Source organism: Anthonomus grandis, chromosome 22 (genome assembly GCF_022605725.1).
Source record: "Anthonomus grandis grandis chromosome 22, icAntGran1.3, whole genome shotgun sequence".
NCBI classification, from domain to species: Eukaryota; Metazoa; Arthropoda; class Insecta; order Coleoptera; family Curculionidae; genus Anthonomus; species Anthonomus grandis.
The window spans coordinates 7,031,774-7,055,616 of NC_065567.1; the positions used below are offsets into that span (position 1 = coordinate 7,031,774).

The 23,843-nt window shown below is 35.6% G+C and overlaps 2 protein-coding genes across 3 annotated transcripts in view; one reads left to right on the plus strand and one right to left on the minus strand.

Moving 5' to 3' along the window:
* Positions 1 to 1,690: 1,690 nt before the first annotated feature.
* Positions 1,691 to 5,854, minus strand: LOC126749244 (uncharacterized). Its single transcript, XM_050458945.1, has 3 exons — positions 5,767 to 5,854; positions 1,746 to 2,338; positions 1,691 to 1,699 (listed from the first exon to the last, which is right to left on the minus strand). Exons 1-3 carry the CDS (start codon positions 5,852 to 5,854, stop codon positions 1,691 to 1,693), a joined length of 690 nt encoding a protein of 229 aa, XP_050314902.1.
* Positions 5,855 to 6,988: 1,134 nt separating this feature from the next.
* LOC126748219 (sodium/hydrogen exchanger 6) overlaps positions 6,989 to 23,843 on the plus strand; it is a 57,404-nt gene continuing 40,549 nt past the window's right edge. The window contains exons 1-2 of one of the 2 annotated variants that reach the window (XM_050457302.1): positions 6,989 to 7,322; positions 7,409 to 7,681. In XM_050457302.1, coding sequence (XP_050313259.1) covers positions 7,447 to 7,681 — 235 coding nt within the window. In that variant the 5' untranslated portion in view covers positions 6,989 to 7,322; positions 7,409 to 7,446. The remainder of the gene's footprint in view (positions 7,323 to 7,408; positions 7,682 to 23,843) is intronic. The other variant, XM_050457303.1, reaches the window with a different exon arrangement.

Genomic DNA, 23,843 nt, shown 5'->3' on the forward strand with positions numbered 1-23,843 from the left:
AATGTATTATATTTAAGCCGTTGAGATGACTCTTGGGCAACTTAAGAAGCCGTCAGAGTTAAAAATCTCTGAGCTGTGAATAGATATAAGCCGTCGGGAAATAATGTCCCTGAGCCTGAAAACGAATTAACCGATTTAAAAAACTCAAACGTCAAAATAAAAGACATCGAAAGACCTTTTATACAAGCTATTACTCGATACCCCTTGCCATTTAAAATTTTTAAGGGGATAACCCTGGGGGGCAATGGGTGAAAGGGGGTGAAGTAATTTTAGATTAGAAAATTTTCCCCCTTGACAAATCTTTTAACGTGGGAAGTTTTCAAATGAACACCCTGTTATACCATATATATATATATATATATATATATATATATATATATATATATATATATATATATATATATATATATATATATATATATATATATAATTGTGATATATGTTATACTACAAGTTGTTTGTGTTTTTTGTAAGAGTTTATTGTTTATTGCAGATAGATATATTATTTTTTTAGAGAATGCTTTTAAAATGTAGTTAATTTTTCTTTAGGAATCAAAAACAACTACGTGTTAAACAGATTAAGATAATTCATCTTCTATGGAATCTAGATTTGTGTTAGTAAAATAGGAATATTATTAACCTAATTGTACTGTCTTTAGATATACGATAAGAAACTAGTCCAAAATTTATCACAATATTTTCTAATCTGTTTGAGTTGGTGTAGTTCAGTGCTAACAAAATACTTTTCAACATTTCCAAATTAATTTTATTTAATGTCTTTTATAATAAATTATTGTATGTTATGTACTTAAATTTAAGTTATTTTTCAGGAAAATTAAATAATAAATGTATTAAAGAAAAACATTGTTTTATTTCCATTCTGAAATTGGTAATATGTATAATATGAATTACCGATTTCAAAATATATAGACTATTGTTAACTGATTATTGTAGTACACTAACTCGTTTAGATATGTAAATTAAAGCTGATGAGTTTTTTTGCATCGTAATCAATATCTATTCCAACCCCTATTTTCTATCAGTAACCTTTTTGATTAGGCATTATTTTTGCCACGCTACCATTTTAATTGGTCTAATTAGGTACACCAAACTGTCAAATTAGTTACAACAGTTTACGTGAAGTTTATTTACGAGAATCTGTTTACTTGTCTCTTGCTATTTCATCTATAAAAATTACAAATATAGTTAATAGCATTTGAAATAAACAAAACAAAATAAAACAATATATAGACTTGTGTCAAATATTCAATCAACGCTACAACTATAATAATAAATTTTATAAATAATAGGTTGCTACGTTGCTAGCATGTAGGTTTTGTAGTCACCAGACGAGAGATCCTATACTCTTAAACACCAAAATAATACACTTGTTAACGGGTAACAATACTTTATTGTACCAATCGTACAAGAAAACAGACACGTGGAAGTCAACGACTTTTACAACCAGTCTCTGTCACGACTCAGGTGCAACCTAATCCGCCATAATGGATCGAATCCATCCTGACAATTGACAGCCTCCACTCCACTCTCGGAGTGAGTGAGAGGGCGATACAAGTCCCCACACACTCCCCTCCTAGTGTGAACGTTACAATTCAACAAAGTCACAAACATTATATAATATGCAAAGATTAATAAAATTATGCATTAGCAACATTAGAATAACACAAAGTTACAAACACTATAATATGCAAAGATTAATAAAATTATATATTTGAAAATCTCACTTGCTTTTTACGAGCGTAAGTTTTTAAAACCTTTTCAACCATTGGTACTGGCAAATCGCCAGGACCGTCCAAGTCGTGGGTTCCAGCCAAACTGGATGAGGTGACTGGCGAATTGCCAGCACCATTCGAGTCCTGGGTTCCAGCTAGACTCGAAGGGGTGGTTAAAGGAGGGTCGCTATCAAGTGTATCAGCTAACAAGTCTTCAGACATGAGATATGGCGGCTTAAGTAGCTCAACCGAGACGCTTTTCGTTTTCCCGTTGATATCGATATCAAACACCCTATCGGACAGTCTTTTAACAACCTTGTAAGGTCCGGAATAAGTTCGTTCGAGTGCCTTCGCAACAACATTGCGTAAGAAAATATGGGAGCATTCGTATAAATTTTTAAAAACAAACGCGCGCCTCTTGTGGTGATGTGTGACTGGAACAGGCCTGACGAGTCGCATTAACTCACGAAACTCCTCAATGAATGTGCGAGGATCAGGAGTAAAATCCCCTTCAAGAAAGAATTCGCCAGGCATGCGAAGTGTCGTGCCAAACAAGAATTCGGCAGGCGATGCCTCGGTGTCAGCACGAACATGAGAGCGCAACCCTAAAAGAACCGTGGATAAGGTCCGCGTCCAATTCTTGTCATTGTGACACTTCAAAGCGGCTTTAAGGCAACGATGCCAACGCTCGATCATTCCGTTTGCCGCAGGGTGGTAAGCAGTCGTATGGATGTGTTGAGTGCCAATAAGGCTAAGTAAGGCTTTAAATAAGGTGGCTTCAAACTCAAGACCCTGGTCAGAGGTAATAACTTTGGGAGACCCATAACGAGAGACCCATGTATCATAAAAGGCCCGCGAAACAGTTTGGGCAGATTTATCCGGGATTGGAATGGCCTCTACCCAACGGGAGAACCGATCAATCATTGTCAAAATATAATGGAAGCCGTTGCTTGGAGGCAAGGGGCCCACCAGATCGATATGTACGTGGTCGAAACGACCATCAGGGGTTACAAAATGTTCAGGAATAAATTTGACATGCCTAGAAACCTTGGCATGCTGGCAATCTAAGCAGGTTTTGCACCATAGTGCAACATCACGGTGCAGACCGGGCCAAATGTACTTCATGCGAATTTGCCTGTCAGTTGATTTGGTTCCACAATGGGCAGCGTTATGTATACGATCAAAGATCACGCGCCGTAATGGCAAAGGGATAAAGGGGCGAATGGAGTCGCCAGAGACATCACAATATAAATATGTCTTGTCAGGACCAAAGTCGAAGGTTTTAAAACAGAAGTCTTTATGGGGTGTCTTAATAAGCTCTGCCAGTTCTTCATCTTTGCTCTGCAAATCAGAAATTTGTTTTAGAGAGATGTCTATGGGTAGAGAGAGAGACTCAATACGTGACAAACAGTCAGCCACCACATTATCTGAACCTTTAATGTATTCAATGCACGTAGTAAATTGGGAAATGTATGAAAGTTGGCGAGATTGCCGGGGAGAAGCTTTGTCTGGACGCTGAAGAAAAGCGTAGATCAAGGGCTTATGGTCGGTCACAACCTTGAACTCCTGACCTTCAAGATAATGCTCAAAGTATTTAATTGCCTCGTAAATGGCTAGCAATTCTCTATCGTAAGGACTGTATCGAGTCTGCCGAGGGGACAATTTCTGAGAATAGAATGCCAAAGGCTCCCAGGACTGCTTCGTTCCATCAATCGGTTCAGACAGTTGTTCGAGGGAAGCACCAATCGCAATGTCAGAGGCGTCGGATACCACACGGAGTTCCGCACCAGCGCGGGGATGGACTAGTAAGACTGCACTAGCCAGCTCCTGTTTAACTTTTTCAAATGCTCGTTCAGACTGATCCGTCCAGATGATAGGACTTTGATCATTTTTACGCGAGTCCTTGAAATATGCATTTAAAGGAGCTTGAGAGGAGGCCGCGGTAGGAATATTGCGATGGTAAAAATTTACCATGCCTAAGAAGCGGCGAAGCTGAGAGACCGTAGAAGGCTTGGGGAAACTTAAAATGGCTTCAACCTTAGTAGGAATAGGAGATATACCACGATGGTTAATGCGATAACCCAGAAAATCAATTTCATTAACGGCAAGAACACATTTGGCGGGATTTAAGCGAAGACCAAATTCTCTAAGTCTTTCGAAGACTGCTCGTAAATGAGTGTGATGGTCTTCAATGGTTTTGGAGAATACCAAAATATCGTCCTGATAAGCAAAGGTAAAATCAAGATTGCTCAAGGCTTGGTTGAGATATCTCTGAAAGGTCTGGCTAGCATTACGCAAGCCGAAAGTCATGAACATGAATTCGAACAAACCGAAGGGAGTTATTACAGCAGTCTTTTCGATGTCCTCAGGATGAACTGGAATCTGCTGATAAGCACGAATAAGATCAAGCTTGCTGAAGATTTTTTTACCATGTAATTCACTGGAGCAGTCATATAAATGGGGAATGGGATATTTATCCGGTTTGGTAACAGCATTCAACGGTCTATAGTCACCACACACCCGCCACTCGGTGTCACCCTTTTTGACCATATGAATGGGACTTGCCCAAGAGCTAGAAGAGGGTCTACACCTACCAGTGTTTATCCAATGCTGGAACTCCATTTTTGCATACTTAAGCTTATCAGGCGGTAGCCGACGAGCCCGAGCTGACAAGGGAGGTCCTGAGGTAACTATATGATGGAAAACTCTAGGAATTTTTGGAGGAATATTGCAGGAGCTGCCTGTAATTTCTGGGAATTCTGAAAGAATTTTTTTGCACTCACTATCTATCAGCACACAATGTATGGAGTGTACAGGAGCCTCTTTGACAATTCCTTTAGAGCATAGCTCAGTTAAAGTGTCCATTAAACATTTCCTGCGTAGATCAACCGCCAAATTATACTGAAAAAGTAAATCGGCGCCAATAATGGCATATGGAACCTCCGCGATACAAAAGTTCCAGGATATATCGCGCCGCAGCCCCAAATTCAGAGTACGAAGCGCCTCACCATAAGTATTTATGAAGCTATTATTAGCGGCATAAAGTTTTAGCCGAGCCGGTCTGTCGCGAAACCTAGGATCGACTGGCACTAGCGAAATGTCCGCACCGGTATCGACAAGATAAATTTGACCTGTGGTCCTGTCACGGATATGAAGACGTCGAGAAGGTCCAATCACACCTTTACCTGCCGCCTCCAAACAGGAAGGTGTAGAACTTAGTTTTTTGGCTTAGCCGAAAATTCCGCGAACATTTTACACCACTCTCTGCACGAAAGAGCGTTATTCGGGTATTTCTGATGCGCATAACATAACTCGGATTTCGCAGAATTACTCCTGCGACCCTGATTGGACCCAGACCGTGACCGACCGCGACTGCGTAAGCGTTTAAATTCCATTTGCATTTGCTTAAATGATTCCATCATGGTGTCAAGTTTAGCCTCGAGCTTTTGAAATTCAGAGCGGTCTACTGGCAATGATGGCTCGGGTTTTTTAAACACCCCGAAAGCTTGGGGAAATTCAGCGTTCGAACCCGGTTGACACGAAATTTTGTCGGCGATAGTGGCTAAAGTTTCAAGGTCCTTGTCTGATACAATCGTTAGAATGTCGCGCTGTTGTTGCGAAAGACACTCGAGAAAGATTGTTTTAAGAACTTGATCCGAGAGGTTACATTCATTCAAATCACGAAGTTGACTCAATACTATAGAAGGTTTGCAATTAACATCGACACGACCCTTTAATAACTTTTTTAAGCTGTCCTCCTTAGATAAGGAAAAACGTGAAAGAAGCTTGGCTTTTGCTTGTTCAAACGCATCACCCGGAAGCGGACTCGATTTAATTATTGAGCTGATATATTTGAAGGCTTCCGCATCGTCAATAGCCATAACTAAATAATCGAATTTTGTAGAATCTACAGTTATATTGGCACGGCGGAAAGCGGCATCGACCTGAAAAAGCCAGCACTGAATATCAGAAGTTATAATTTTGGGAATTTTAGGCGAAACAGCGTCGATGCGGCCTTCATTACGGCCATTACCGGCAATAACGTTAGCCAGGGCGTCCCTGACATCACGTAGTTGAGCATTAGTTTGATCTAATTGCACTTGTAGCTCTTCAGACGACATAATGGAACAAAATGAATAATATATGTGAAATAAATGAATAAAATAAAAAAGTATGATCTAATTTTAAATTAAAAATAGTTTTCCAACACAATATTTAATACAGTAAAAACAGTGACGATAATTAATCAAAAGGGATGATTATCACACACCCATAATAAAAAACTAAATAAATTTAAACTTTTGTACCTTTACGCACTGCACTGAAGTATCAAATCAGCTGATCCCTCAATCACAAGTTTGAAGTTTGAAATCAGCTGATCCTGCTGTCAGACGGCGAGATGCGAGAGTCAAGTGGCGAAACGTCGCGCCCCAAAGTACAGCAACCAGCCAAACATCCGGCAACCGGCAAACAGCAACCGTACAAACGCTACCAACAAGTGCGGCCAACAGTCGAACTGAAAAAGCCGGCTGCACACAGCACAATTTCAACCGGCAGCAACTGCGTGCCAGAATTCTGCCTAGCGATACGAACAATCACAAAGCCGGACGCACACGATGGCAGATGGGAAAAATTGGCGGTAAGGATACTGAAGACGGTACAATTTTTCAATAAAATTCATTAACAACACTACTGAGCGATCACATCACCGTTCCAGGGTAAAATTACCAAATAGCGTACTAGTTCACTGCTAACTTACAGCACATGCACAACCGTTACTATATGAACGTCGGGGTCACCACTGTAGGTTTTGTAGTCACCAGACGAGAGATCCTATACTCTTAAACACCAAAATAATACACTTGTTGACGGGTAACAATACTTTATTGTACCAATCGTACAAGAAAACAGCTACATAGCTTAGACACGTGGAAGTCAACGACTTTTACAACCAGTCTCTGTCACGACTCAGGTGCAACCTAATCCGCCATAATGGATCGAATCCATCCTGACAATTGACAGCCTCCACTCCACTCTCGGAGTGAGTGAGAGGGCGATACAAGTCCCCATGCACATGCTTGTGGGGACTTGTATCGCCCTCTCACTCACTCCGAGAGTGGAGTGGAGGCTGTCAATGGTCAGGATGGATTCGATCCATTATGGCGGATTAAGTGGCACCTGAGTCGTGACAGAGACTGGTTGTAAAAGTCGTTGACTTCCACGTGTCTAAGCTATGTAGCTGTTTTCTTGTACGATTGGTACAATAAAGTATTGTTACCCGTTAACAAGTGTATTATTTTGGTGTTTAAGAGTATAGGATCTCTCGTCTGGTGACTACAAAACCTACAAGCAAACGACACGTGCTGCCATCTCGATGTGATTGCTGCAACAGATCGGATGGGCTATAGCTTGTGTGTATACACCAGCTCTTTCAAATCACCCCATCTATCACCATTCCTGTTAAATGGAAAACATATGATCTTTGTTTTGGATTTCTTATATTATTGTCATAAATATATTAATCTATGATATTGTTTTAGATTTTAGCTTTGAAATAGTTTGAAATTCGATTCACCATAGTTAATTAACGTGAGTGTTAAGTTGTATTTTTGTTTATGTCCCCTAAGAAAACAATTACAAATGAACAGTTTGATGAAATACCTTTTTTTTTATAGTTTGTCCAAGAACCACTGAATGTTATAGCCTTTCCAGTATGCCTAAAAGGACATTGATAATATTGTGGATACTACTGCCAGTTTTTATAGATAAAGTTTCGGGAGCAGCCTCAGATATTCAACAAGATGCTAAGGCTCAATCCACTCATAGAATAGATAGCTTAAACTTACTTTCTTACACATTATTGTTGATCTTAACTGTATTAACTATATGGCTGTTTAAACATAGAAGATTAAGTTTCATCCATGAGACTGGGCTTGCAGTAATTTATGGTAAGTTAAGAATGTTTGATTCATTTGTATTTCTGGGCCAAATGTTTAAAACATTTTTTTATATTATATTATTATCATTTTTTTTCTGAAATACAGTAGGGTGTAGGGAAAAATAGACGGAGATATTTCAATGGGTGATTCCTTGTAAAAAAATATGAGAAAATGTTTTTATAAACATGGGTTCAGCAATGCACAGTTTTTAAGATAGGGGATGATAAACTTTTTTTTAAATATTAATTTTCTATTAATATTAAAAAATATTTACTTGATTCTTTTGAAATTTGGCAGTATTACTTCTTGTATTAAGAGGCTAATTTAGCCCTAATTAAATTAAAATTATAAGGTTCAGTGACATCCCGAGGGACATCTTAGCAAATATTATTACAACTTTTTTGCATCTTGTTTTTTTTTCATATCTCACTTTGTTTTCGACAAAAAAAATAAATACCGTTTTATTGCATGCCACTGGACAAAATTGGGTTATTAATTTTTGGTAAAAAAATCACAGGTGACTTCGAAAACAAAAAATTAAAAACATTCATCTAGGTGATTTTCATTGCAACAACAACTACAACAAATGTTGGAAATGTCCACCATCCATTTCTGTACACCTTCTCACTCGACGAATCATTGAACGACGCACTCGAGCTAAAATTCAAGGTCTATTTCTCACTTCTTCGCAAGCATTTACAATTTTATTTCTTAACTCTTCTATTGTTTGTATGGCACTAACATAAACCAGACTTTTAAGGTAACCCCATAAATATGAATCTATTGGATTTAAGCCAGGAGAGAAGGAAATTTTTCGGTGCAATGACACTCCAGCTGGAAACAACAATCTTCTAGCAGTACGGGCAATTCTTGTAGAAGAAATTCTAAGTAAGATTCGCCATTTGATCTTAACCCATTTATGCCCAAGGGTAAAAATAATAAGAAAATTTAACACTTATATAGAATTTTTTTATTTATTTACCTCTAAAAACAATATTTCAAAACAAAAAAAAATTTTTTTCAATATTTTTGAAAAAAAATTCTGTTGCGAAAACGCATCACTGGGACAATTAATCAAAACTATTATTCTATTTGCATTTAAAAAAAAATTATTGGTGAAAAAAATCAACTACAAATAGTCTAGTATTAACTGATTGTATTAAAAATAAACAAATATTTCACAAAAAAAGTGTAGAACAAAACATATTTTACATTTCATAATGTTGCGAAAACGCATCAGTGGGACGATACAATATAATATTTGGTACTACGTTTTATAACGCCGTGTGATACTCAGCAAAGCAAGTAGTATGTAGGTGCGCTTGACACTTTTGGCACAAGTATACAGTTTGACTGTGACATATTCGACACCTCCTTCGTGCCTTGTCAGGACTATGGGTCAACACATGGCCTATATTGTCGAAACGTAATTCGTTGATTCCTGTTGCAAGATTTCTAATTACTGTGATTTTCTCTGTTTTTATAATTTATAAAAAAAATAATATATACATTTTATATGATGGCCTTTGAAAGACAAAATAAAAGTAAAAATATATTTTTCACAAAAAGAAGTTTTAAGAAAAATGAGAAAATTAAATTTACATTCGATTTTACAACTCAAAATGAAACCCGTACACCATTAAAAATATGCAGGAAAAACATAAAAAAGAGAATTATATTTTGTTGGTAGTCCTTTATTTTTTATAACATCTGCCAAACGATTGGGCATTGATCGCACCAATTTTTCACAATATTCGGGTGATATTTTAGACCATTCTTCTTGAATCACTACTTTTAATTGCTCTTTGTTTGAAATTTCATGGTTTCTTATAGCAACTTTCAAATGTGACTATAAGTTTTCAATGGAATTAATATCTGGACTTTGCGGTGGAGTTTCAAGTACTTTTGGACAGTTATGGAGCAACCAATTCTTTACTTTCTGTGCATTATGCTTTGGATCATTGTCCTGGTAGAATTAAAAAATTTTTTCAATTCGGAATTTTCGGGCGCTTGCCTTTAAATTCTGCTTAAGTATGTCCAAATACATGTTCTGATCCATTATACCCTCTTTAAAATGTTGATTTCCAGGACCTGCAGCTGACATACACCCCCAGACCATGACTGAACCACCTCCGTGCTTTACTGTGGCTCGTAGATTTTGTTCTTTGAGAGATTCATTAGGCTTTCTCCACACCCGTTGTTGTCCATCTGATCCGAAAATACAAAATTTACTCTCATCTGTAAAAATTACGTCCTTCCAAAATAGAAAATCTTTGTCTCTGTGTTCTTCAGCAAAGCTTAACCTCTTGATTTTATTTGCCTTACTGATGCAAGGTTTTCTTCGAGCCACTCTACTATGAATATTATTTTTTTTTAGAAAATTTCTGACTGTTTGAGGATTAACTGTTTTTCGTAAATATTTCTCAATTTCTTTTGCCAACTTCGGTGCAGATAAATATTATTAATGTTATTGTGAAGTAAATATGATGTACGGGTTTCATTTTGACCATAACATTTTCTTATCTCTTATACTTTTTTAATGCTGAGCATGCATTCTTTGCATATTTTTGCTCAACAACTTTAACATTTTATGCTGATTGCAGATATAATATAGTTAATATTAATATAATAGTAGTAGGAAATATTTTGCACGTTATTTGTACAGAATGTAAAAGAAACCTTAGGTGTACGAGTTTCATTTTGACTGACTGTATTTAAATTTTATGTCTTATTACCCTAATAGATATAAAATTGTTATGGTCAATAATCTTGCTGATAGAGCAGGCTTACTTTCTGATAGCAAGTTTATTAAAGATAATTCTGTATTAATTAAATTTACCCTTGTAAAAAACAGCTTTCCTGAAAAACTTTTGGGTTTTACGGTCAGAAAAAGATTTGGGAAATTTAAAAATATTACTCCTTCAACACGTAAAACTAATAATAGTAGCTAGGCTAGGCTGGGTCTTCTTCTAACCAAACTAAAGTAATTTTTGTTAAGTTAAAGATCCCATTCTTCTTATGAATAATACTAATATGGTTTATATCATTATGTCCTTCTTGTCAGACACCTATCTCTTATGTTGGTCAACAGAACAAAAATCTCAGTTACTTCACAAAAGGCTCAACCAACGCAAATATCATTTAAGGAATCTAAACTATAATCATTCTGGCCTTTGTGAACATACTATAACCAGAGGGCAAAAGTTCAACTTTAACATTGTCACGATCCTTCAGAGAGAGAGTAACCTTTATAAAAGATTACTTCTAGAGTTGTGTTATATAAACAAGTACAAAAATATAAATTTATAAAATTATAAACAGGCTGATCAGCAGAATATCTTGAAAAATTATAGGTTTATCCTGAACAACATTAAATACCCAAAAACACTATTTAAAGGAAAAAAAAGGTATATTACTGCTAATTTCACTAAAATATTAAATTTTAACAATCCTAAACACAAAAAATGTTGCGTGTAGTTGTTTCTTCTCCAAACGTAGGCTTTAAGTATTTGATTTAGAAAAATATTTCTGTCTTTCAGGTCATGTTTTTGTTCTTTATATAAGACAAATCATGGACAAAAAACTGTAAAAAGCAAAATTTTGAACCTGTTTTCTTAATAAAAACAGTGTTTTTCTTACCATAGCAAAAAATTATTTTTTTTGAAGAGAATGGATGAACAGGCAGATTTTATTGTGTCGCTGAAGAACAAACAGGGGCAGTAAGCTGAAAAAAAAAACAAAATTTTAAACTTGTTGAATTAATAAAAAAAGGGTTTTCTTACTATGGCAAAAAAAGGGACTTTTTCAAAGAGAATTGAGGAAGAAGCATTCTTTATTGTGTGACTGAAGGACAACAGGGGCAGTAAGCTATAAAAAACAAAATTTTAAACTTGTTTAATTAATAAAAATAGCGTTGTCTTACCATATGGAACAATAACTAGTGTAGCCACAGATCTTCAATTTCTACATCAGATTCATCAATATCCAAATTTATAATAAAACGGTCCTCTCCATTCAAAATAATCTGATGCAAATTACGATATTCCTCTTCATAAATTTTCGAAAGAAAAATAAAAAATTGTGTAAAACATGGGGTTTTACGTACACTACCGCTCAAAAGTATTTGCCCATCATGTATTCTTTTTAATATTTTAAATTAGATACAAAAATCTTATCTTTATACCTATATTTAGATTGTATCTCTTTTGTAAATTGCATACATGCTTAAAAAGCATACCTATCAACGATGGTTCGTTGAAAAACACTAGTATTTAAAAATAGTCTTGCAAATAACAAACAATGTAGTGAAAATATGCACTTCTTCTAAAAAACTAAGCTGTTTACAGCTCGTTTCCGATGAAATTTGAAACATCTAAAAGGTGGTTAGTCTTCAAGAATTGATTTTGTGTAACATTGGTAAATTATTTCGCTTGCTTCTTGACGATTGTCACCGTTTCTTTGCTGGTTTTTCAACATTCTTTAAAATGGCTAAAACAAAAGAGTTATCGGTAGAAACAAAAGGTATTATCATTGGACCTCATAAGGCTGGAAAGACTAACCGTCAAATTTCGACGGATTTGGGAATTCCAAGGCGGACTGTCGATTATAATGTTAGGTTTAACTATAAGGATTATAATTCACCAGAGAAGGGACTATTAGCAACAAACCTCGATCGGGAAGGCCAAAGGCAACAATTTCAAAGGAGGATTTAAATATTATAATTACGAGCAAATGCAATAGACGCCTTACCGCCCCTGAAATCACAGCAAAAATCAACAAGGAGCGTAAAAAAGCGGTTAGTGTTTCGACAGTAAAACGGCGACTTTATAATGCTGGTCTTAAGGACGTTTAGCTGTATCAAAACCGCTACTGAAGGATGTTAATAAGAAGAAAAGACTTGAGTAGGCCCAATCACACAAAGAATAGACCATTGATGACTGGAAGAAAGTTCTCTGGAGTGACGAGGCGAAATTCGAGTTTTTTGGAACGAAGAGCTGAGTTTTTGTTCGCAGTTATGCCAATGAAAGGGTCGCTGAAAACTGTACGGTGGCCTCAGTTAAACACGGTGGTGGTTCGGTGATGGTGTGGGGTTGTTTCGGAGCATCTGCAGTGGGCGATCTAATTAGAATCGAGGGAATTCTTCGAAAAGAGGGTTACAAAACAATTTTAAGTGACAATATACTTCCTTCTGGTAGTCGAATAATTGGGGAAAACTTCATCTTTCAACATGACAATGACCCCAAACACACGTCGAAATTGTGCAAGCAATATTTAGGTCAATTACAAAGGCAACATCTTCTGAAAGTTATGGTATTGCCCCCACAATCACCGGACCTCAATCCTATCGAATTACTGTGGGATGAACTGGATAGACAAGTGCGAAAATCATGCCCCACTTCAAAAGATGTGTGGAGGATCATCCAAGAAGAGTGGCACAAGATACCTCAGGAAACTTTGGATAAATTAATTAGAAGACTACCGAAACTCTGTGAAGCTGTTATTCAAAATGGAGGCGGACGTGTAGATGAATCCAAAATTTGATTTTCTTAAATGTAATTAATTGAAAAATGTATTCTATATATTCATTTTGTTACAAATAAACCGTTTCATAAGAATAACTGATATGTTTATTATTTTTAGTGATAACTTTACAACAAATTTACAAATTTTCATGCAAGCAATACACATGGTGGTACTCTTATTATGTTAGAGAAAGCTTTTTTAACTAAATTTGTGTTTATTACTATTGACAGATTTGATCATCTATTGATTGAAAAGGTGTGCGAGTTTTCTATTGTATTTAGCAGTAAGTTAAATTTGTATATTTTAGGATTGTATCGATCTCCATCTGGTAATTTAGATTTGTTTTTAGAAAAGTTGGAGATCCTCTTAAGTAAAATTTCGGTTAATGCGATGTTGATTCTGACTGGCGATCTTAATGTAAATTTTTTAGACAAATCTAATAGATCAAATCGAATGCTTTTTAATCTGTTAAACTCATTTAAGTTTAAGATGCAGGTGGATCAGCCAACCCGGATTTCAGCATTCTCTTCCTCACTGATAGATTACTTCTGTACGAATTTTAACCAACACGAAAATCAGTGTACAACAATCAATGCCGGTTTGTCTGACCATGAGGCAATAGTGGAATTAGTAAAGCTTAATAGTGCAGCTAATGAGAATAAGTTTGCACGCGATAGACTTTATACTAGAGCTAATTTCCGCAAATTCTCCTTGCTTTGCAATATGTCAAGTTGGAATAATGGATTGACTACTGTTAACCCACTGCATAACTTTCATCAAATAGTATTAAACAATTTTAACACTGCTTTTCCTGTTGTCAATATTAAGAAACGAAATAGAAAACCTTGGTATACTAAGGGTTTACGAGTATCTGGGAAAAATATGCGCTCTCTTTTTTACTTTAGGAAATACGCTATGAACAATGCAACATTTTTAAATTATTATAACAGATACCGCAAGATTTAGAGAAACTCAATCAAAATGGCTAAGTGGACCTACTTACAAGAGCTTAAACAGTTAATGGTTAATATTAAGAATAAGAGTTCATCAGGTTGGGATGGGCTTTCTCTTAAAATATTTTCTGCTTTACCTCTTGTTGCTTTGCAAGTCTTGGCTGAGTCAATTAACTTTTCATTTATTTCTGGAGTTTTCCCAGAGTGCTTAAAAAGAGCAATGATTGTTCCTCTTTACAAGGGTGGCGATCGCGACTGTCCTTCTAACTTTAGACCTATAGCGTTATTGCCTACTTTAGCCAAGATAGTGGAACGGCTCGTTAAGATGAGGATGGTTTCATTTTTAAATAGGTTTGGTCTATTGAGTATTCAGCAGTTTGGCTTTCGTGAGTCTGTGAGCACAAATGATGCTATCTTTAGCTTTCTAGAGCACCTGTACAACCGACTGAATGTTGGTGAAGTTGCAGCAGCGGTATTCTGTGACTTGTCCAAGGCATTTGACTGCGTGAGTCACAGAGTACTGCTGATGAAACTGGAGCTCTATGGTTTCAGAGGAACTGCCCTTGAGTGGTTTCGTTCCTACTTATCAAATCGTGTCCAGGCTGTCAAATTTAATGGTGGTAAGGAACTTAATATAAATGTGGGTGTTCCGCAAGGATCAGTACTTGGTCCTTTACTTTTTCTCATTTATGTGAACGATCTGTCACAACTGCAGGTAACTGTTAAATTTACATTGTTTGCCGATGATACCACCATCCTCTGGCACGACTCTGATGTTTCTTAAATGGAGGCCCATATACGTGCAGATTTGTTAAAAATAAAAGACTGGTGTGATGCAAATTTTTTGACATTTAATGTTTCCAAAACAAATATCCTTAATTTTAAATGAAATACAAATGATATATGTTTAAATAATGAAGCCGTCACCATGCCACCGTTCAGTAAGTTTTTGGGTCTTTCCATAGACAAGTTTCTTAAATTTGAAGACCATATTGTGAATGTATGTAGAAAAGTCTCATCAGGCTGTTACGCCCTAAGGGTTATTGCCACCAGTCTTAATTTCTCCATCGCCAGATCTGCATACTTCGCGATTATCGAGTCGCACCTTCGATATGGAATTTGCTTTTGGGGTTCATGTTCAAATTCACTTTTTAGTTCAGTGTTTGTACTCCAGAAAAGGGAATTTTTTAATGATTACAGTCTATTGGCTTTGTCTATAACTTCTATGTTTATATTGACAATAAAGCATTTTTGAGTTTGAGTTTGAGTCATATGTGGGCAAATACTTTTGAGCGGTAGTGTAAATTTAAAATGATTTCATAGCTAGACAATATAAAATTTTGCCATTTAAACATGTATACCATGCGACAATAAATACGACATAGGCGCACGGACTATTTAGTGCCGCATCTGCGACACATCAAAGATTCTAATTGATCTCTGAACTGGTTGGTGGTAAAGTCCGCGTGGTAAAGTCACGTTGGTGGATGTGATGGTAATTATGCAGGTTACGGCGGGAATTTATTAGTTTAACCTGCTTATTTTCAGTTTTCGTGAATTTAATATTTTTAATTTTATTTTATTAAGAAATAAGGCGGTTCGTACCCCTGTAGGTCAAAATGGCTTTTTGGTACATTATACTCCGATGATGGAGAATAATATGACAAAGCAATTGAAGAATTAGGCTACAGTACATATAAAAAAGAAATAAATATGCAATTGTCATTAACGAAAGATTTAAATAATAGTTAACAGCCCTATAAACATTAAGTGAAAATCAAAATTCGTTAGTAAGAATTATGTAGACATTATTAGAAAACAAATAATTAAAACTTTAAAATACCATAAGTCATCTAATCATAAATTGTCGGACTTTTATCACCATATTAGGTAATTAAGAAGATGCGATAATGTTAAGCTCAATACCTTACATAGCACCGTCAATCAGAACAAATAATATTAAATTTAACTTTCCTTTATGGTAAGGGAAGGTTATTACTATTTACCGATTTAAATTATTATTATTAATTAACAAGACTTCAAGTAAGTTTTTCAAATAATAATATAATTTTTATTATTTACTTTCCTATATTTATAAAAGGAACTTTCGAGCTTTTCTACTTCACAATTGCTATCCTTACAAACCAAACCATTATAATTCCCGAACTTCCTTATCTCATAATTGGCACTTATTTGCACCAATATCAAGAAAAGGGACCTGTCCATTAATTGAAGACCTGTAAGTCTGTCGAAATGCCCTAGGACACCAAGTGGATGACCGTACTACGTCCCTTATAAGAAAAAGAGAGAATTTAAACTGCAAGCTGGTCAAGGTTAACGTCACTACCTCTATTGTCCACCCTATCAATCACAACACGTTCTAGTTATACCTGCTAGTATCAAAGTAAAAGTACAATAACTGTGCCAAAACAAAGAAATTTTATTTATCGATACACCTAGTGAAATAGAAATACCATTTCAACGAGGTATAAGTACAAGGATCACAATTCTGGAATAAAGGAAATGTCCTGAGAATCAGCTCTTTCGATCTACCAGATGTAACATTTATTTACATAAAGATTCAGCTGCCTGAGAAAACAATCCAACTAGACTCAATTTACTTCAACCACATCCAATCATTAGCAGACTATCCAAATATCCTGAAAACCTTTCAAAAGGAAAAAGAAATAATTCGCCCTGCAGCCTGGATCTTTAGTACAACCCTTGGAATCATACTAGTTATATGTTGTATATTTTTAGCTATCTATGCGCTTACCAAAAAGGGAAGGAATACTGAAGAAGAACTAGAAATTCAAAACGTAGAAGAAAGGAAAGATAACGAAAAAAGCTAGCCCTGGTACTTCGAAAACCAACACATCATCCCTGTTGTTTACGACTTGGGCGGGAGGAGTTGTGTACGCAATTGTGCCACCCTATATATATTATTATAGGGTATATTATTAAATATATCTTTTAGGGAACATGTTCATCAAAAATCATATAATATTAAAAAGGCGGATTTTCCTCGTCTCTACGATGAGATACTAAGAACTGATTGGCAATTTCTCTGTGATATCGGTGACAGGCATAAACTTGTAAAGCTGTAGAAAGCTTTAACCATGAATTTCAAAAAATATTTGCTAAATATGTTCCACTTCGCGTAATACATAAACACCAATATCCATGCTGATATACCACAGATATCATTAAAAATGTAAAACACAAAGCTAGGTTGCATAAAAAAATTAAAAATACGAATATCGAGTCAGCAATATCGAGTTGAATTCTGCAATATCAGATCTGTAGTAAAAAGGCAATTGAAAGAAGCTATAATGCATATACCTATTCAAAATGTAGAAGCCAATATTTTAACAGATTCCAGTCGGTTCTGGAATTTCGTTAACACTAAAAACAGAACATCAAAAATCCCAGGAAATATGCGTTATAGGAACGGATCCCTTACTGATCCGCAGATAATCGTAAATAGTTTTGTCGAATTCTCTTATTCATTGTTTATCCCATCCGAGTCAGATGCAAGTTCTTTCGTGAATACGAGTTCACATCTTGGTGCGTGTAACACGTTTCAAATTTCACCGGTAACAAACCATGAAATCTTGATTGCAATACGGTCACTTAAAAATAAATCTACCGCTGGCTCGGACGGTATCTTTTCTGGTAAAAGACTGTAGGCATGCCATTATTACACAAATTAAAAATAATATTCAATCTTTGCTTGTCAACAAAAAAAATTCCTGAACTATGGAAAGAGGCGCGTATGTCCTGTATTTTCAAGGGTGGGTGCCGTGAGTCTATTGAAAACTACAGACCAATTTCCATTCTGTGTAACTTTGCTAAGATACTAGAAAAAATTCTTTACTTGCGGATTCAACCATTTATCTCAAAAGATTTATCGGAATATCAACATGGTTTCTTAAAAGAAAGATCGACGGTTACAAATTTGACCCTTGTAACTCAGTATCTAGCGGAAGCATTGGACGAACAAAGTCAAGTAAATATAATTTACCTGATCGATTGGATCATAGTCTTCTTTTAAAAAAACTTCAAATATATGGTTTTTTATCTGATTTTAACTCCTTATTTGAAAGTTATTTGTTAGGCAGAAAACAATATGTTTTGCACAGGGGGTTTTGTTCACATAAATATATTGCATCTTCGAGGGTGCCACAGGGCTCTAAGTTGGGACCGTTATTCTTTCTGGTATTTATAAATGCTTTAATTACTATTGTTATTTCTTGCAGAGCGACTTGATTGGTTTGTGGTGCACTAAAAACAAATAAAATCTTAATGTCTCGAAATGTAAAGTGCTTAGTTTTTCACGGAAAAAAATCCAATTGAATTTTAATATGGTTTATCAACAAATCTAAATCGGTGTGAATCCAGTTCGGATTTGGGTGTACTTTTTGACCCTAAATTAACCTTTGTGGATCGGGTGAAGTCTGTCTCTGATCGCGCTAGTAGGGCACTGGGCTTTATAGTACGTAACTGTCGGGGTTTTAATAACATAGAAGCAATGAAAACATTATTTTTTAGCTTTGTACGTTCTAAACTTGAATACCCTTACTATGCCGCCCTTACTATGAAATTCATAAGTATTCGATGGAAAAAATTCAACGAAAGTTTCTTTCGTTGAATTTTTATTATTGAATTATTATTATTATTATTGAATTATTATTATTTTTGTGTACCACGATTAAATTCTAGGAATACTAAAAACTTTTACTGTACCAAGGCAAATACGGATATACTCCTATATTCACCCACACCACTCCTGCGAGAGATTAGTGACGAAGTTGAAAATAACACACAAGCTGATGATATGCACAAAATCTTTCCCCCTGAAAATGAAAATCGACGGGTTTGAGTTTTTTTTTTAACAAGCGGTATATGAAATATCAGGCTTGTTTGGTTTTGATTGGCCTACTCTATATAAACTTACCATCATAAATCAACCGCCACATAAGGCACATAATATACAAACAACATCATTTAAAGCCTTCACTAAATCACAAACGCTCGTGTATGTATTACCTCTAGAGATCAAAAATATTAGAAGCAAAGAACAGTAAAACAAAAATTAAAATTTTTGGATTCTAAATAGTGCAAGAAAAATACTTTTTTACGATTTAATAAAGCTTAAATAGATTCTTCATTGTTTTTGTACCTTTCGTCCGAAATAGTTGTTACAAAGTGGTCTTAAACAAAATCTTGAAGTCTTAAATAAATTAGGGTTTATCCGTGTCTTGATAACTATGTGCCCAAAACCGCAAGATGTAGAAGATCTGGGCCGGCCTAGTTTTCAGAAATAATAATGTCGATAAAACAAATTATAACTCGTGGACAAAAAATTAACCGTATAAAACCGGTGTGAACGTATAAATCACTATTATAACTGTAAACATTATAATACTGATTTAACCAAATTTAGAGAATTACGGTCTAAATTAAAAGAAGATATTGAGCTATCCCATAAGCAGTACTGTAAAAGTTCGAAGAAGCTCGTTACTACTTCAGGAGTCCCACAAGGCTCAGTTTTGGGTCCGCTTTTATTATATCTAATTAACTTGCCGTAAAAAGTCTATTATAAAATTAACAATATTAGCGATTGCATTCAACTTTAAAATTATCTAGACCAGCGTTAATTAAAGTGTGCTCCGCGGAGCCCCGGTGCTCCGCGAAACGTCCGGTAGGGCTCCGCCAGCAGTCATAATAAATGAATGCATGTATTAAAGTGGACCCTATAAGAATAAAGTTATCTTAGATAAAAATAAACAACCAAAACGAAACGCCTACTTATAGGTGTTACTGGTACATACATATACGAAAATTTAATATATGTATTATTAAGTAAATGCCCGTTATTATATACCTATTACATCGAAATGTTCCAGCGTTACTCGTACGCCACCATTCGCCCCCGGACTATAAGCAATCGAATGACCTCGGTTCGTCGCACTATTTCTCGTGCTCGTGCGTCGGGGGATCGGAATTGGTCCTACTTGGAATTTGTCCTACGTTTACGAATCCGGCCGAACGGTTAAAAACAGTGTTGTCAGAACTCTAAAATATTCTTGGCAATGTGACCGAAATTCAGTATTCAGTTCAGGGAGGGGGATACTGTGTGAAATTGAATGTGATACCAACCATACAACAACTACAACAAATAAGGCCGTTCAACCTAAAATTATTGTTGTGTGTGTGTGTGTGTGTGTGTTGCAAAGATGGAAGGATTTGGTAATCAAAGAGTTTTTGATCAAGAATTTATTAATGAAGCCAGAAGGTATGAAACTTTTAATAAAATTTAAATTTAAAATTAAATCAGTTTTATGCTTATACAAATTATTATAAAATAGACAATATATGAGGAAAATCGAAGTTTTATGACCAGTATGCTCTATTTTTTTTAAAAAATATACGAAACCTGATCCAACCTTGGGCCAACCTAACTCGTCCTAACTTTGTGTTATCAAATGATAACGACTGGACATCAATTTAAGCATTATCAAAATTAATTGGCTACACAACGTCCTGGTGACTTGGGTTGGCCCAAGGTTGGGTTAGGTTTTGAATATTTTAAGAAAATAGAGAATATTGGTCATAAAACTTCGATTTACCTCATATATTGCCTATTTTACTTGGATCGTTACGTTATTGCCCGGCCATTATCGTTAATGTACGAATTTTCATTATTGACCGTAACATATACACTATACAGAATACCCCATATTTCCATATAACTTAATAAGCGCGCGCCATCTAGCTATTAACAGTTGCGACACAGGCAATCCATCGCATCGGTCGCTATTTAGCCGCCAAAATTCGTAAATACGACGTTGTCAAATATAAATGCCTCCTATCCTTGCTTCTATATCGAAATACAAACCCAGGATTTTCGAGGAAAAGCCGAACCGTTCCGATCGACCGTAGGACAAAATCTGAGTAGGACTAATTCCGCCTTCTCCGTGCGTCGACGCGTACTTCGGTGAAAATCGTCTGACTCTCCGAAGTTTCTGAGGTCGTTTTGTGCGTGTGGTCTGATTTCGTGCGTCAAGAGATACTATTTGTTATAAAATTGACCAAATCAAATTAGCGTTAAAGAAGAATGGAGCGCTGGCTTAAAGGTGTTGCAAAAAATGTGGTTCGCTTGGATGATGCGTCAAATTCAAATCAAGGTGATATGACGGCGTCAAGTGCTAGTTTTATGGTTTCAAGTACAACATCTAATGACACACTGAATGTGAAAAAACGAAAGTATGACGAATCATATATTAATTTTGGATTTGTTGATTCCAACGGCTCACCTCTTTGTATGTTGTGCAGCAAACTCCTTCCTATTAGTTCGATGGTACCTGCTAAGATGCGCCGACATTTAAAACTGTACATCCCGACTTCAGAAACAAAAGTAAATAATTTTTTCTACGTAAAAAAGAACAATTATTAAGAAGCCAAAAAACTATGACGTATGCGACTCAGACTGTGAATGAAAAGGCCACGGGGGCATCATATTTGGTTAGTTACCACATTGCCCAAGCAGGAGAAGCGCACACTATCGTTGAAAAGCTAATAAAACCATGTGTGGTAGACAGAACAAAATGTGTTTTCGACGAAAAATCTGTAAAGCATCTTTCTACAGTGCCACTTTCGAACGATATCGCAGCAAACATAACACAAAAACTGGTTTCACGGCTTCAAAATAACAAATTCGTCTTGCAAATGGATGAGTCGACTGATGTTGCTGGACTGGCCATCTTGCTAGTAATTGTGCGATATCCATATAAACATTCATTCGAAGAAGACTTGCTTATGTGCTCATCGCTGCCTACTAACACAACCGCAGAAAAAAATTTTAACACAATTAACATATTTTTTGAAGAAACCTAACTCGATTGGAATGATTGCATTGATATTTGTACCGATGGAGCCAAGGCAATGACAGGTAGAACAGCAGGAGCAATATCACGAATAAAAATGAAAGCGCCAAATTGTAGTTCCAGCCACTGCATCCTGCATAGACAATCACTCGCGGTTAAGAAAATGCCACCAAATCTAAAATTGATTCTTGATGCGTCAGTAAAAATAATTAATTTTGTCAAGTCACGTACACTACAATCCCGATTGTTCTCAATATTATGTGAAGATTATGGTAGCGATCATAAAACACTATTGCTCCATACTGAAGTGAGATAGTTGTCTCGGGGTAAAACTTTGACAAGGCTTTTTGAACTAAGAACAGATCTAGAAGCTTTTCTTACAGATGTGTTCCTTTTAATTTAAAAGACCGTTTGTCCGATAAAAGCTGGTTATTTAGACTAGCACTTTTAGCAGACATGTTTGGAAAACTTAATGAATTAAACCTGCCAACAAGGAAAACAGACAAAGTTTTCAATGCTAACAACAAAATAACTGCCTTTAAAAGAAAATTAGATTTTTGCATTACTTGTTATGGTAAGAGAGAAATTGAAAGCTTTTCATTGCTAATTGAGTTCCTTAGTCACCATAGTCTTAGTACAGATACAGAAATATACTTGATACAGAAATATTTCAAAATAAAATATTTGTTGACTTGGTGCAATATCTCAATGAACTGGGGACTTTTGAATCTTACTTTCCTGAAGAACAGAATACAAAACTGAAAATAAACTCATAGATTTAAAAACCTTTTTCATCTAAATTGCAGAAGCCTGAAAATATGTCAAATCAGATCTATGAATCATTTCTAGAAATTACATCGGATACAAGCATAGAATCATTATTCAAAACAATTTCACTAAATGATTTTTGGTGCAGGGTTCGTGATGAATACCCACAACCTGCCACAGAAGCTTTGAATGTTCTTCTGCTGTTTCCAACACCGTATTTGTGTGAAACGGGATTTTCAGCATATACAGCTACAAAAACAAAATAATGGATGCCGAATCAGACATGAGAATTGAACTTTCTTCTATCAAGCCTGACATTACCCAGTTGATGAGGAATAAAAAATAATTACATGCCTCGCATTAAATGAACTTAGTCTTATCATTTGTTTACTAACTCACTACTTACTGTATCTATATTTTTTTGTATGATTATTAATAAACAATTCACATGTAACTGTTTTTGCTTTTAGTTTAGAGTTTAGGGTTCCGTTAAAAATTAAGTTTTTTAAAAGAGTTCCGTCACGAAAAAAGTTTGAGTAATACTGATCTAGACATACTTAATTTTTGGCGCAGAAGCAATAGCTTGACCCAAAAAAAAGTCTAATTGATTACGGTTGGGCCATTAATAATTTTAACGTAGCCAGATCGACGATTTTTAAAGCCTTGAGGGTGATTTTTTGACCATTCCTTTCCTTTTTAACATGTAACAGATATTGTCAAACGTAGCTACAGAATGTTGAGATTCATAATACGTAACTCTCAGAGTTTTAAAAATAACCCTAGTTTAAAACTTTTATATTTCTCTTATGTCAAATCTATACTCGAATATGCGTTTCCACTCTGGTCCCCCATTGAAAATGTCTGCAATTTTTGAAATAGTTCAAGTACGGCGGAGTGTATCCAGAAACACCACATCCACACACAACTATTGGAAAGATTTTCGTTTTCTTACCCTAGAGGAAAGGTGGAAACTTGCTGATTTACAATTTTTATATTAATTAGTATAATAACTATTGACTAGCCTGAAAGATTACAAGA